At 38.1% G+C, this 17,093-nt stretch overlaps 1 protein-coding gene across 8 annotated transcripts in view; it reads right to left on the reverse strand.

Annotated features, from left to right (window-relative positions):
* VRK1 (VRK serine/threonine kinase 1) overlaps window positions 1-17,093 on the reverse strand; it is a 95,083-nt gene that overhangs the window by 39,127 nt on the left and 38,863 nt on the right. For all 8 annotated transcript variants that reach the window (XM_033850649.2, XM_019952586.3, XM_019952575.3 and 5 more), the window contains 7 exons: window positions 10,256-10,325; window positions 9,240-9,327; window positions 4,663-4,771; window positions 4,451-4,543; window positions 1,911-2,043; window positions 997-1,117; window positions 643-701 (listed from right to left, as the gene is read on the reverse strand). In XM_033850649.2, the coding sequence (XP_033706540.1) occupies window positions 643-701; window positions 997-1,117; window positions 1,911-2,043; window positions 4,451-4,543; window positions 4,663-4,771; window positions 9,240-9,327; window positions 10,256-10,325 (673 nt within the window). The remainder of the gene's footprint in view (window positions 1-642; window positions 702-996; window positions 1,118-1,910; window positions 2,044-4,450; window positions 4,544-4,662; window positions 4,772-9,239; window positions 9,328-10,255; window positions 10,326-17,093) is intronic.

Consider the following 17,093-nt stretch of genomic DNA (forward strand, 5'->3'; position numbering starts at 1 on the left):
TGATGGCTTAAAAGCAGGCATCCCTCAAGTACACCAGGCACTCACGTTCCTTCTGCCTGGAAACGCTCTTCTCCAGACTTCCCCAGAGCTCGCTCCCTATCTCCTTCCTACAACTATTCAATTGTCACCTCCTCAGTGAGGCCATCCCTGGCCACCCTATTTACAATTCCAATCCACCTCCTCACTTCACTCCCCAACCCATCCCCACACCCCCTAACTCTACTCGCTGCTTTCTTCTTTCTGCCACAGTACTAACCATGCAATATACTGTGAAATTCACTCGTTTGTTTACTGTCTACCTTTCCCAACTAGAGCTTCATGAGGATAGGAAGTTTTATTTAATTTGTTCACTGGTGTATCCCTAGTGCCTAGAATGGTCCTTCTCACACAATAAAGCCTCAATAAAAAAAATAGTTGAATTACTGAATGAAATTCGGTTCCATTACTGAAAGCACTGAATGATAACTGAAGAAGGCCCACCTGTGGAAAGGTAAGTACCTGTTTCAGGAGAGCAGGCTGCAGTGGAATGATTACACTTAACAATGCCTAAGCTCCTACATTAAGGGATATTCCACAGACCTCAAGACTTTTTTTCTTGCAGAAAACAAGATTCCTAGGAACATTCAAGAAGTCTTTTCTTACCTGGCTTGTTCTTCTCAGGAAAACATTTGTCCATCAAACCTGCAATATTTTCTCTGTATCTGTTAAAAATTAAAGGCTGAGTCACTGTTTGAAACTTGATGCCATGGAAAGTTATTAATATTTAAAAACAGTAAAAAGCACATTAAGCAGCATTGTGCTACATCCTAAATACGCTTACGGACATTCTTCTAAAATAAATTCAACGAAAGACCAAGGAATCTCACTGTTTAACAAGTACTTTCTTATTTCTACACCAGTATCAGTTAAAACTATAGTCCCCATCAAGAAGTTCTGACTAAACATCTGCCTTATCATGATTTTGCCCCAAATAATTTATTATCAGTTTTCCTTTACCTAATTTTGGAATCTCTAACATAGTTGGGATCTTTCAAATTATCCTCCCAAGGAAGATGGCCACTAAGCCACTGGATCATGCAATAACCAAGGATTTCCAGGTCACCACGTCTTGATGGGGCTGTGAAACAAAAGAAGCAGACTCAGCACACTGAAACAATGTTTAAGGTAGAATTTCAGGTATATCTAAAGGAATAAGGTAAAAGGGTCAACTCTACAGTCTTGTTTTTCATCATCAAATCTTGACTCCATTTTGAAAAAAGCACCAAATACTGGGCAGTGTAAAAGAAATAATTTACCTCCAACTAATAATTTACTTTAAAACCCAAATTGGCAAACTCTACAGTTTCACACTGAGACTATTAGCCTAGGAAATAAATTATAAAACAATGACACGTTAAACAGTGCCCTTGGAAAATGTGAAGATATTAAAAACGCTGTAAGCTATCAAGAAGCCCAGAGAACTGGGGATCTTAGCTCCTCCACAGTGTTGGGTACAGAAGAAAAAGAAACGGAGCGCTGCAGAAACAGGCCAACTTAATAGGTGACAAAATAAAAGTCCACCTGTTACAAAGTTGTAGCTGCATAAGAACCTTACAGACTTTTAGGGGGAAAACCCCCCAACATTCCAATTAAGCTAAATAAAAGCAAAAGAAAGCCTTATTGCAGCTGACTGAACTACCTCCTCTACTGAAACCCTGGTGATCTTTGAAGGGTGGGAGGAAGACAGGGAGGAGACACAGGTGCCCTCACATTGCACAAAGGTAGGAGCCTAAGCTCTCCCTTCTTCCCCCATCCTATCCTGCCTCTTCAATTCTGATTTACTTGTCTAAGTGTTTACTGCAGAACAACTGTGTAGGAATTCAGTTGAAAGCACTGGCAATGTATCTCTTGTTCAGGTGCCACTGACGTACCCACACCATTGTGCGCATCGATGCTGGTGAATTCAATCGTGCCATCGTGACATCTTTTGGGGTCTTCTTTGTATTCTTTATGAATTCCTTCTGGGCAGTACCGATAAGCAAGGCCATAATCTACCAAGTACACCTGTAAATGTCCAAACACCAAGACAAATTAAAGGCAAAATGACTACACATATACTCCCTTTAAAGCCCAGAAACAGAATACTGTCACTTGAGGGTAGATTCATCCACAAGGCCATACTATAGCACCCCAAACAAGTTAGATCCAACACGCAAACAACAGCAAGCACTTAATTCTGAAAGACTTTTTAAAGAAAAACGTTAAATGACCATGTAGCTATAGTGCAGATATCACCCGACTTCTTTAGACAAGTATGTGTTACACCTGTAAATAATCTTGTCTCCTCAATTTGAGCAAGGATAATAAATCTTACACTTTTCCTTCCAGCATCTAAAACAAAACTGAGCACAGAGTAAACCATCAATACTTGTTGCAACACAACTGCTACACGCTGACTGTAAGACTCCAAACTTAGTTGACACATGTTAGTTATTCCCCTCTGTCTTCACTTCTAAAATAACCAAATATCAATTCACTTCATAAAGATATTTCACAGATTATAATAATGACCTGAAGACCTTTCAGATGAGGCTCTTAGCTACATTTAAATATTAAAGTCTTCATAATTAGAAATTTTAGTATTATATATACACATATCTATGGGAATGTATGTGTATACCTGATTAGCATACAAAGCTAATAAATTTGGCTTTCCTCTATTCCAGAGCCACATATTACATCTCTAATTCTGGGTGACTGTCTCACAGATGTACGTATCTGGTCACAGGAGGGAACTGAAGTAAAAATTTGGGGCTGGATCTAACACATACATCTAATACTAGAAAAATTATCCCATCCAAACATATGCCCAAAGGATAACCAAGCTGCAAAAATACTTCCATCTAAACAAAAGGCAGCATGTTTCAGTCAACTGCAAATGGAAATAAATTATATCTGTATTTATTACACAAGTGCCGTCTACTTCAACTAACAGCATCCTTCCCATTCAAGTCTCTAAGCTATGCTTTGTTTGTCGGCTTGCTTGCTTGCTTATTTTTAACCTAAACACATCTACAACAAGTTGCCTGGAAATTCTGTGATTGCCTTTAGGATTTCTCCATTAGCCTGCTCTAGACCAGAAACTTTTTTCTGTTCTGCATATACAGATTCCTTAGAGCTACTGTAACAGAGATGGGGAAGGGGAGGCAAATATAAGAGATGACAGGAAAACAAAGGGGAGCCAAAGGAAAAAGGGAAAATAAGCAAGAGGAAGTCAAAGTTAGGTCTGAGACAAAGAAGAATAAAGTACGGCATATCGACATACACAGTTAAAATGCTTCAATATTCCTTTCTTATACAAGATCAAGTAAGAAGTGAGAACACACATGAAATGGATTAAATACAGTGGCCCAACTATGTCAACGAAACCTTACTTTTACCAAAATCATGGAATCAGCTTCAAGAAAATTACAAATCCCTCTACTCCAACTAAACTGACCCAAATAAAGGTATAATAACATTAGCTTTTCTCCTTTCCTTAAAAAGTGAAAATAAATGCACATTTGAGGGCTTCCCAGGTGGCACAGTGGTTGAGAGTCCGCCTGCCGATGCAGGGGACACGGGTTCGTGCCCCGATCCGGGAAGATCCCACAAGCTGCGGAGCAGCTGGGCCCGTGAGCCATGGCCGCTGAGCCTGCGCGTCTGGAGCCTGTGCTCCACAACGGGAGAGGCCACAACGGTGAGGGGCCCACGTACCGAAAAAAAAAAAAAATGCACATTTGAATTCCAAACCCTACAAAATTTAGACAGCTAGGACATTTCTGTAAATCAACTGATTTCAATAATCAACATGTTAAAGACCAAATTCTCCAAGTAACAGAACACTTACATTTGATGGATTTCCTGAACAAAGGAAATTTAAAAAATGACAAAGCAGAAAGGCAAACATAATTCATTGGTGCACTATATAATTTTAAGCTTCCACCCTCAGATAGCTATTTGAAATTCATTTTGTATCACAAGTACTTCTTCTGAATATTATTTAGGGCAAAGTAGCCAACTTGATAAAGTGCCAACAAATCGCATCAAAAATGTAGAATGTTAACCAGATAAAAGTGTCAAGAAGAAATATTATTATTACCATATCTACTTGAAAAAGTAAAACTTCTGCATGGGTTCAAAAGTTCATAGCGGGCTTCCCTGGTGGTGCAGTGGTTGAGAGTCCGCCTGCCGATGCAGGGGACACGGGTTCGTGCCCCGGTCCGGGAAGATCCCACATGCCACGGAGTGGCTGGGCCCATGAGCCATGGCCGCTGGGCCTGCGCGTCTGGAGACTGTGCTCCGCAACAGAAGAGGCCACAACAGTGAGAGGCCCACGTACCGCAAAAAAAAAAAAAAAAAAGTTCATAGCAACCATATTTGTTTTCAAACAACAGGTTTTAAACAGTAAAAATTAAAGTTACAAAACTACCTGGTCAGGATTCTTGTAGCTGAGAAGAAGATTTGAGGCCTTGATATCTCCGTGTACGTACTCATGCTCGTGAATATATTCCAGAATATCCAGCTATAAAAGCATCATATAGAATAAATTAATGCAGTACCTAACACCAACCAGCAGAGGACCGAGCTTCAACACAACTAGCCTTTACTGGATTAAAAACGAGAAGAATGTAGCTCACATACAATTCTTAAGCTTAGCTGCAAGACAGTTTTCCGAGAAAACCTTTTGGCATTTGCTTCATATATTTTCTGAAGGTCACTCCCAAAGCGATCCATTATCATAAACCTGTAACTAAAGACAAACAAGAAAAGTCAATGAACAAAATGTAACTCAGGAAAACCTATTTTGCACTGAGTACTCTCCTTTCAAAGTAATTTTTTTCAAGGCAATGTTTACTAAGAAAGTAGAAAGACAAGACAAGGAAAGAAAGAAGGAAGGAAAGACAAACATTTGAAACAAGTTCTTCCAACTAGAAATCTCAAGAGCTGTGAGAGCTTTCCTGTCTTGACTTTTACTTTATGGGCTTCCTGGTCTCAGCAAGCTACATGAGACAATATTCAATGTAAGAAAACACCCACAGAGAAAAGACGACAGACACTTCAAGGTAAAGATAAAATAATCTGAGTAAGATTGATGTCACTAATTTTTGTCATAGTTAATGTTAATTTATGTTTCTGTATATTAGCTTCCCGCCTGTGACTGTTCTCTATTTTTTTTTTTTTTTGCGGTATGCGGGCCTCTCACTGTTGTGGCCTCTCCCGTTGCGGAGCACAGGCTCTGGACGCGAAGGCTCAGTGGCCCTGGCTCACGGGCCCAGCCGCTCCGCGGCATGTGGGATCTTCCCGGGCTGGGGCATGAACCCGTGTCCCCTGCATCGGCAGGCGGACTCTCAACCACTGCGCCACCAGGGAAGCCCTGTTCTCTATTTTTAAGGCACATTTTAGCAGTATTAACATTATGTTAAAATCAGGACTGTCAAGAGATGCTGTAACAGTAGCTAAATGCAATAAAACTGCTTAAATGGTATAAAAGAATTGTATACTAAGTACTCAACAAATAAGATTTGGGGAACAGTAAATATCCTGGAACAACATGAAGATTTTTGGTTTTGCCACAAACCAACTCTGTCACCTTGGCCAAGTCACGTTTCTTCTTTGGGCCCCAATTTCCATAGGTGTCAAACGAGAGGTAGGGCCTCATGCTTTCTAAGGTCTTTTCCAGCACCCAAATTCTAAGATTCAATAACCATGTGTTATATTTCAGTGTGTACTGAAAAACATCACCTAGTTGCAGTAACATGGTTCACCTTTTGCTCTGTAGACCACTTTTATCTTTATAGAGTTTTCCAGATTCTGAATTGTCTAGTTAAACCATTCAATAAATCAATAAAAGCCAAGAACACACTCAAAATGTATCAAAATATCTTCTAATGGGGATAAGATTAATAACCATCATAACAACAACAGCTGGCATTTGCTGAAGCCTTGGTATGAGAACAGCACTATTCTAAGCACTTTAGATGTATCAGTGCATTTAAACCTCACATCACCCTTATGAGGTAGGAGGTCCCATGAGCCCCATTTTACAGCAGAAGAAAACTGATCATTAGTAGTTTGTCTTCTAGGAAGTGGTGGATCCATGCTTCTGACCACCACACCAAACACATCGAAATAAATGAACATAAGTAGGACCCAAAAACCCCATTTATATATTTTAGGTTTCTAAGATAAAAATACAATATGAAAAGTTCAGTAAGGAAGGAAGAGCTAACATTTAGAAGACAACACGCGAAATAGAAAATTCAAGATTCTACCTATTTTTGAAGTAGAAGAGAATTAGAGATCTGTCTAAACATCTTTTAATAAAATAATTAATGTCTATAGCGGTAAATTGATTTGTCCAAAGTCACAGAATTAGTCAGTGGCAAAATGTCTTCATTCTTGTACGATTTTCAGTACCCTGACCTCTAAAATATTAGAGGGAACAGTAATTTTGACTTCCTGATTTCCTCTGTACAACAGGTTTTGAGAGGTTGAGGGATGAGACCAAGGACAAATGCACACATGTGATTTTACAAATAAGTGATGTGGTTGTGTAATTATTATGAAATAATATGTAGGTAACAAGAATACAATCTCTGCTGTTACTCTGAAAGGGAGCTAAAGCACACTTGGTTAATTGAACCAGAGATCTATTAATATATTACATGAAGTAGACCTTTGTTTTTATTCACAGATCACTCCACCACTGCTCTCAACAATCCCTTAATCGCCTCACCACGTCTAAATTATACACATCAAGTGAAGCATGATTCTGAATACTGCATATAAATTTTCACCACATTCTTCTGCAAGGATATGTCTACCACTGAGTACTAAAAGGAAAGCTACTTTTAAGTAACTTTTCTGAAGTAAAACCTTCGATGTATACTTTCCTGGGGACTTGGATAAAACAATGCAAATAATGGGAATATATAAATCAGTATAAATGATTTAATAATGATAGCAGCTAACATTTTTATGAGCCTAACACTGTTCTAAGCGCTTATATTCATATCACTTCAGATGAGTTAGAGGGGAAAGTAAGGATTTCTGGCAGGGGAGGGGGGCTGGAAGGACAATCTTACTTTCTATTTTTTTACTTTTGTAAGAACTTAAATGAGGGAATTCCCTGGCAGTCCAGTGGTCAGGTCTTGGCACTTTCACTCATGGGGCCCCAGGTTCAATCCCTGGTCGGGGAACTAAGATCCCACAAGATGTGCAGCACAGCCAAAAAAAAAAAGAACTAAGAGAACTAAAATGATTATTTTTAAGAGCTTCAACCTAAGAAGTAAATCAATATCTTGTAGGTGATCAATGTTCCCGTTTAGGAAATACTTCTAGGCACTCTGTGTTACAGAAGACACAGGCTGAGTTGTAAGGTCACCACAAGTCAATGGTGAGTCAGCTGTACCTCGAGGGTGTCTGTCCCTTTGTTCAAACACGTGCCACGTGCAGTAGCTTCCAACTACCTACTGCACACAGGCCCCAAAGAGCCCTTTCCTCCCCATCTTCATTACCTACCTCAGCCTCTTTCTCCAAGTTATTTCCTTCTTTCTCATGTGTGTGCAAGTCCCCCCTTTCTTTGTTAAAGAAAGATGGCCAATTATGCATAAAATAATGTCATGTCTGAAAAAAAAATTCATTAAAAAAAAAAGAAAGATGGCCAAGAGGCCAGCCAGCAGGCCAGAAGCCTATTATGACCCTATGTTCATGTTACTCCCGACTTGAGATGCTATTCCTTCTCTACAGTGATTTTTTAAACCAGCAGTTCTTAATATTTAAGGGATTAAAAACCCCTTTGAGAGTAAAAGCTAACACACATATTCTAAGAGCTTTGCATTTAATACCCCTTACTATGTGGATAGGTGTTACTCTATTTCACAGATGAGGAAACTGAGGCAAAAAGAAGTAACTTACCCAGTCACACACATTTTAAGGGGCAAAACACAGATTTGAAACCAAGTGTCTGCCTCTAGAATCCTTACTCTTAACTTAATCCTTGCTCTATACTATTTCTCCAGAAAATTTCTAAAAACTGTAGAAACTTGTCCCAGCAAAACCACATATAACAAAATGTTCTCTCGTCATTCCAGCGAGTTCCCACACTCCCTCAGAGGTGCCTGGGTTCCAGGATAAGAACTTCCTGGTGAACAACGCTGGCTGCCCCCCCAGCAGCTCCTCTGCTCTCCCTCTTCTCTGACAGAGCACCACTCTGGTTCAGGCTTTCCCCCCACTCATCATTGTGATCACTCTGCCCTTGCCAGTGGCTGGTTTAAGAATGAGCAGCGATAAAACTCTGACCAAGAAAACATGGGGGGAAGTCTGCCGCGAGACCCCTGGGAAAGGTTTCCCTGCCAGGAAAGTGAAACTCACAAGAAGCAATCCCATTTTCTGCTGTTGGGTACTATGTCTGCAGGTGAAGCCTAGAAATGGGCAGCCACCTTGAGACCATACAATGGAGAATTAATAGACAACAAAGCCAAGAGGGCAAAAGGGCAAGATAAAGGAAGCTGGGCACTTGACAATTACTTAAGAGAGCTGAGTCAGTTTTATCTTTACCTGCAGCTGAAAGCATCCTAACCAATATACCCCAGTTCCAACTAAATCTACTCTTCAAATCTCAGCTACCAGCATTGCTGAATGATGCTCCATTCATTCATTTAAATATTTTTAAAGTGTCAATTATGCATCAAAAGCATTGGAGGTTTTCTCCAACTCAACTCTGCCAGCAATATTCTCTCCATTCTGAACTCCTAAGACATGTTAAGAGTCAGAATCACACAAGTTGGCACTGAACTGGCGTCTGGTTGTCTCATACAGCTTTGTTTTTTCTCTTCAGCTAGACTGAAACCTCACAAAGGTGGGCAGATTATGTATCTAACAGAAAATGCCAAATTGAAGGCTGTGGGCTCCCTTTTACATAAATAACAAGGAATTTTCTGTTTGTTTGCTTATTCATTTTTAAGGGAAAAAAATAATGCAGGCAAGTTGGCTTTGTTCCTACTTGTCAGCTGGGTTCCAGGCAGCTGCTTCCACTCGGTACAAGTCCCCCAGACGAGAGAGAACACCTTGTTCGTCTCTGTTGAATACATTCCACACAACCCAGGTGAAGGCCAAGCAGTACTGTAGGTAGGTGCTCAGTACATAATTGTTGACTAAACAACTGAACTGCGAATGCTCAAAAAGGGAGGAGAAACACAAAACATGCATATTTTTACCTTTTTCCATTTTTTTCATGTAGACCAGACCCCCAATACTTAGGGACACCCAGGTACTTCAGTTTATGGGTACGAATCCATTTCTGAACTACAAATTAAAACACATGCTTGTGATTTCAATTTTGTTATACATCAGCAATTTTTCTCAGAAAAATCAAGAAGAGAACGCCTAAGATATACATGCAATAAGATTTCACCTTTATTCATAAAAAAAGAAAGTGAACAATACATTGTACCCAACAAATGAACAGTACTTTACAATCAAATCATTTTTATTAACCCACAAAATTGTGTTATCCTGTCCTAAACATTGTCTTTAAAATGAAAAACCTGCAGAAAACATTTTTTAAAAAGTCAAACCACATGCAATTACAATTAATATCTCCAATTATGTAAATGTTTACTTGTTTCCACAGAAAGACTTACTTTTTACACCTATCTAAATGTTTTTTTACCTCATTCTAAAATCCTCAACCAGGAAACCAAGTTCGAGGAGAGAGAGAAGCCCCTCGAGAGATTCCCAAGCCTGATACCATCCTACCAGGAGATTCCGTGGATTTTTAGAGGGGACGGAAGGTGAGAAGGGGACTGGAGGACAGGAGGACAAGGATAGCTAGAAGAGGTCCTGCTCTCTCCCTTGATAGTCTTCTAGTTCATAAGTGATGGAATCCCTGCAGGTTATGGTCTCCAGAATTTAGAAAAACACTCAAAAAAAGATTTGGAGACCCTTGAGGCATACTCATGGATTAGGGTTAATTCTCAACTTTTAACAATATTTCCTAAATCATATATTATTTATAAACTCTATATTATCAATATAAGTGAAATCTTATCATAATACACCTGTTAAGAGATCAAAATTCTTTCATACAAATCTCATTTAAATAGAATTTATCTGTGAAGTAAAAAGTAACAAAACATCATAATATAAGATCCAATGTTCTAGTCTTGGCTTAAACAAAACAAAACCAGTGGTCATTTTAAAAGCGCAAACGTATGTGTACTGTATTTCTTACTTTGTTCTGGTTTGGCAGCTCGCTGGTAGAACTTTAATTCAGTAAAAAGAGGTCCATTGTCACTGGGTTCCTTAAAACAAAAGAGTTCATTAGCACAAGCAGTAGTTAAAATTACTGAGTAATTTTCAATGAACCTTCAAAAAAGATTAATAAATCAATTTTCTTTCCAAACAATACGATTTTGATACTTTAGTTTATAAAATACATTTAAGATTAAGTAAAACTCTTCAAAAATATTTCAGATAGTCTCAGAAGAGTCCGTAAGTCTTATATTTCTCTCAAGTTCCATTTCTACATGTGATAAACTATACAAAATCAGATATACAGCTCAGTCTTTGCAGAAGTTTAAGAAAAACTGTTAACCTTATTTTCATCATTATTAAGCTTTCTCTTAAGTAAAGATCAGCAACCATGTTAACTGTTTCACCAAAGGGCTACAAGATATTTCTGAGATTTACTGAATAATAAAATTTCAATACCTGATTTAATCAATTAGTGGCAAAATCCCATTCCTTTCCTGTTTCTCGTTACAATTTTATCTATTATCAAAACTGGCAGAAAACCAACCTTATCACAAAGAAGAGTGTTCTGGAACTCCCAGAGCAAACAAGCACTGTCCATGTAACTGTATCCTTTCCTGACACGGATTCTCATGATTTTCAAACTAAGGAGCCCTACAATTTACTTCCCACATGATAATTTAAAGTCAAGAGGAAAATAAGGCTCAATAAGAATTGTTTTCCATCAACTTTACTAAACTACACTTGTTTCATATTCTTAAGGGATATTAACAGTTAAAATTATTTGCAAAGACTCTTATATTCACAAAAAGCTATTTGACAAGTGAGAAATATCAGCCTGTTGGGAGTTCTGCCTTGTTAAATAAATCTGGAGTGGTGAGAAAGATCTTATAATTTTGTGGACTTTTTATACAGCAAACTTTGTCTAAAACTGATTAATACTTGTTTGATATTTTATGCTGATATTATCTTGTTTATTGAGAATCTGAGGAAAATTTTGAAAAGTAGCAAAAACTCCAAATAAGGAAGCTAACATTTCTAAACTAATTTGGGGGCGGCTTTCCTTTTAGGAAGTACGGGAAGAAAGTTATTCTGGACAGAATATCGGTGTAACTGGAGTTCCAGGGTCAGTGATGCATTAGAAGTGATAAATGAGGTCTACTACCTTAACTGAGAGAAAATTTGTGAAAATATGTAGGCTTCTGCTACTGGAGATGCCTTTTGCAAATACATAAAATATGTTCACCTTTTTTTATTCAAGATACTCTCACTCTCATAGAAGTGAATTTTGCTCCTTAAGGTGTAAACAGAACTACTCTAAACGCACAGTTCTAATACCTCAGATTTCTTACAGTTCAGAAAAATAGGAATCCCTAGTTAAAGTACTTATAGGAAGATTGATTAGGCAATATGCAAAGAGTCAGGCCGCAGCCAGTTAAGAATACTGGACAGCAAAAGAGCAACGTATATAGCCCTGGGATCAGAACCTGAAAATAAGCTAGCCTTGTCTGTTACAAGTAAGTATACTTTACAGCCCAGCCTTGGAAGAGAATGGTATACAAGGGTTTGGCATGTCATTACCCCTTAAGAAGTAAAAACTAACCAATCTACTAAGGTATGCCAAATCTCTAATTTGTGGACTCATTACCTGGAGTTTCACCATAACCTGTGGTTCCTTTCCTTGCAGCAGTGGGAGCTAGACAGACACTTGTGAATGTTTAGAGCCCATGGCTGAGAACAGGCCTTCAGCAGGAGTAACAAACTCAGTGTAAGAATGAAAAAAGAAATGGAAATTCAGGAAAGGAATTTTGGTAAAGTTACTCTCCAAAGGCTAACTTTTAGAGTAGCTCATTAACACAATTCAGGTCTGAAAGGGGTTTTCTTAAGACTAATCCTGGCTTATTACCATCAGTATAAAAGTCTGATTTATTCAGTTTCAATCTATGTCATATCAACTTTAATTCTCAAGCTTTCCTTCAGGCAATAATTTATTAAACTTATAGTAATGAGAATCAACCTATATAAATCAGGCTATTATATTGAAAGCCCCATTACAATGAAGGCTCTTTGAGCTCATTTCATACTTTTTCTAATCCAATAAGATTCCATTATAACAAAATAAAGGAGCTACTTCCTTGGCATTGCACTCGAGCCAAAGCTAGCTATTTCTGTTAAAGAAAATACCTTAACTCATAACTAAAATTTTATTAACATATTTCAAATCTAAAATACTTTGCCAACTCTGTAATAGCCAAGATTTAGAAAAGAAATTGGGACTGACATTTTAACTGGAATATCACTAAACGTTTCTTTAAGACTTCTAAGTGTCAAAATGAAGATGACAACAGAAAAAAGATTAAAACGTGATATATTTCAATGGCACCATCTAAAAGCAACTGGCTGCCATTTAAAAATGAAGCTGTATAAAGTTTCTCCTTCCTACCAAAGAATTATGAGACATGAATTAAAAATTCAGGTCACTTCTCATAACATCAATGAGGGAAATTAAACATCAGTCTGCAAACTTTTTTCCAGAGAACTTCGGAACACAGATTTCTATCAGTACATGTTGGAAAAGGACTATGATATAAAGAACTGTTAGAATATAAGATCCAAAAGCCTGGCCTCCAATTCTGCTAGTAGCTCACTGGCATGACTGCAAAGGGTGATTGAAAGAACTAATTTATTATACAATCCATTAACCAGAAATCACAAGAGGAAATTTTTCTCCTTGCATTATCCAATATTATAATGATCAATTTACCATTTCTCTCTGCACATTTACTTTCCTGAACTAAAATACAGATAGTGTCTCCCAGTTATCCAGAGGCAGAGAATACAAGTTTGCCATCTCTTGTGACCCAGCACCACGACTCCAAGGCTGCTCCCGTAAAGCAGTAAGGATTAAGGCCCTAAACAAAACCAGACACAGTCATTCGGGAGGAGAGAAAATGTACTTAGTATGTACCGAAACACCTATCTTAAATATGTTAGTCTTAACTTCATTTCAAGACCAAATGTAAGAAATGTGTGGGTTAATATTTGGAGCTCTTTAACAAAGCAGATATCCGTATTAGAAGCAACCAAATGTTCTAACAAGTCTTCCACATTAACATGGAAGCCCTACCAGAAGCACAGGGTACTTGGTGCCGCTACTGAATAAAAGGATCCCCACACAAAGGTAAACATAAGCATGCGCACAGGAGTCCACTGAAAATAATTAAGGTGCTCTGTGCAACAGACTCTACCAGTGGTTCTCAACCTTGATGCACAAAAGAATCCCTTTAATGAGACTTTACTAAAAATACCAATAACCAGGCCCTGTACCAAGAGATTCTAATTATCCTGTAGAACCAGAGCTGAGAACCACTGTTTGATTTGATATGCTATTACACTATTAAGTCTAATTTCACATTAAAAATCAATTTGCCGGGGCTTCCCTGGTGGCGCAGTGGTTGAGAGTCCGCCTGCCGATGCAGGGGACGCGGGTTCGTGCCCCGGTCCGGGAGGATCACACACGCCGCGGAGCGGCTGGGCCCGTGAGCTATGGCCGCTGAGCCTGCGCATCCGGAGCCTGTGCTCCGCAATGGGAGAGGCCACAACAGTGAGAGGCCCGCGTACCACAAAAAAAAAAAAAAAATCAATTTGCCTTTGATTATTTCTTAAATAACATTTGCTGAGTTTTTTTCTTTCTCTAAAGATAAAATACGTGCTCACTTTAGAAAATATGAAAATATTTTGATATATTTTCTCCATATATAGCTATTTTATAAAATTACCTCTATACCATAAATAATTTTGTATCTTGCTTTTTTTTGGTAATTAATTATGAAATTTCCCCAAAGAGTAGTACATGTTCTTTGAAAACATGATATTTAATAGCTTCTGAGGTTAAAATGGCAAGTGTTTGTAAATAGTTCTGATTTTAATACTGGAAAGAAGTGATAATCATTTTATATATTTGGTGAACCATTTTGACTTTTAATACTACAAAGCTCTGAGAATATAAGAACTGCAGAATAGTAATGGACAGAGCTATGGCAATGCCTATCAGAAGCGAAGGTAAATCATGCATACAGGCCTGCACTAAAAGGCATAGACAAGAGGCAGAAGTAGGTGGCATCAGGAAGTTGTAAGGTGGTAAGCAATTATGCTTAAAAAGTTTTCAAAAGGATAACATAGGCATTAAGGGTGGCATAAAGAAAACAAAATTTAAAACAAGGTCCTTATCATCAAAAACTTAAAATCCAGGGCTTCCCTGGTGGCGCAGTGGTTGAGAGTCCGCCTGCTGATGCAGGGGACACGGGTTCGTGCCCCGGTCCGGGACGACCCCACATGCCGCGGAGCGGCTGGGCCTGTGAGCCATGGCCGCTGAGCCTGCGCGTCCGGGGCCTGTGCTCCGCAACGGGAGAGGCCACAACAGTGAGAGGCCCGCATACTGCAAAAAAACAAAACAAAACAAAACAAAACAAAAACCTTAAAATCCAGTTAGGGAGATAAAATAAACACATAAACTAAAACAAGTAGTGGCCTGAAAGGATATTAGCAAGTGAAATTGTAAAATAAATGGAAATAGAATGAGTGCTACAGAGGTTTAAAGGAATTCAGAAAAGACAGGTATTAGGGAAGAAACAAGCAAACAGCAGTCACTAAACGGTCCCTTAGAGAGGAAAGAAAAAGTCAACATTGTTTTGTTTATGGCATTCTTCCAGGATCACAAACCACAACCTTGAAAATGTTACTGAAATACTAAATGCAAAAGAGAAATCAACTGAATATTTATCATTGTCCTAATTACAAAGAGAAGGAGTAATATAGGCTAATGGAAACAGAACTAAATTAAGAGATGGGAGACACAGAGTACTGAACTAGGGTTGGTAACAACTGGTTTTAAACTTAGAAATGTAAAGTAATTTGCTACCTTAAGCAGTTAGGAAATACTTGTTTCTACCCATTCTCTTTCATAACTCTGTAAGTGAAAAAGATCGTAGAAGTAAAGCTACATACATTGAATAACAAATAAAACACTTAGGATTACTCATAATGAAGAAGAATATTGTCATTCTAAATAGAACACAATTTAAAGAAGCTCAGGTTATACAGAAGAAAAAAGACATGGTGACACAGCAGCCCCACCTATGAGGCACGGCTCAGGCACACTTTCCTTCCACGACACAGAAATGACCAGTGCAGGGGAAGAAGCTGCCGTGTGGTCAGAGGGAGCTGTGTTTTCTGAACCTCATGAAGGTGAGAAGTCATAAGGGGACTTGCTTTCTCCTCACAATGGACACTATTTAAAGATCCTAAAAAGAAACTAATCTTACCCATAGATTTTAATATTTTAATATTGTCATATCAAAGACAAATGCAGATAATATTCCATGCAAATTCCATGCAAATGACCCAATTTAATAGTAAGAACTTTTGTTCCTCTGATATAGCAGCAAACTAAATATTTCAAAAGGAATGTTATTCACTACTTCATGAAAAGGCATGAAGAAAAGTGAAATAGCAGGAGAAACAAACCAATAACCCGCCCCCCTAAAGTTACCAGCGTTACTTCTACCTACAGGCATGTGGAATAGCCGGCATCCAATTAGCCCTCCTACTGTAAACAAATACAAAAATTGGACAAAATATAGGAAATCACTATTCTCATACATTAGACAAAATAGGCAGTATAGGACTGTGACTTCTAAAGACAAGAAACAAGCAAAGTGAGCCCCATGACAGGACACTTACGATGCTGTGTGGCCAGAAGGGGAGACCAAACCCAGTGCACCAAAAACCCTGACACCAACACCAAACAATGAGATGGGAAATGTTTTAATCTTCAGAATATTAGAAAAAAACTAAAGACCAATATCCCTCATGAACAAAAAATAACAATCCTTAACAAAATATTAGCAAATCAATTCCAGCATTATGTAAAAAGCATAATACATCATAACTAAGTGGAGTGTATGTTAAGAATACAAAGTTAGTTCACCGCTCAGGTATCAATCAATATAACTGCCACATTAACAGAATAAAGGAAGAACATCCTATGATCCACCTCAGTAGATGCAGAAAAAGTATTCAGAAAGTAAACAGGCAAACTACAAACTGGGAGAAACGATTTACAACATATATATCTAAGAAAGAACTTGTATCCAGAACAACTCTCTTACTACCAAATTATAAAAAGCAAAACAACCTAGTTATTAAAAAAAAAAGGGGGGGGGGGTTGGCCACAAAAGACTGAAGAGGCACTCCACAAAGGAAAATATATGAATGGCCAATAAGCATGATGAAAAAGTGCTCAAAATCAGTCATTAAGTAAATATAAACTAAAACTATGAGACACTACTGTACTTTTGATATCATGGCTAAAACAAACACACCCGACAGCTCCAAGTGTTGAGGGGAACACGGAGCACCCAGAACTCTCATACGTTATGTAAAATGGTAAAAACCACTTTGGAAATCTGTCTGGTACTTCTTATAAATTTATAAGGTATTGATCCAAGAAAAACAAAAATACTTGTACAAGAATGTTTATAGAAGCTCTATTCATAACAGCCAAAAACTGGAAACAATCCATATGTCTATCAACAGGAGATGGAAAACAAACTCTAGTATGTCTATGATATAATATTACTGAGCAGTAGAACTGACCAAGCAATTGAAATGCCAACAATATAAATGAGCCTTCAAAACACTATGTTGAATGTAAGTAATCAGAGACAAAACAGTAATGTACTGTATAAATACCATTTATATGACATTCTAGAACAGGAGTAACTAACCCACAGCAAAACAAAAACAAAAAAAAACAT

This window comes from Tursiops truncatus, chromosome 2 (assembly GCF_011762595.2).
Source record: "Tursiops truncatus isolate mTurTru1 chromosome 2, mTurTru1.mat.Y, whole genome shotgun sequence".
NCBI lineage: Eukaryota > Metazoa > Chordata > Mammalia > Artiodactyla > Delphinidae > Tursiops > Tursiops truncatus.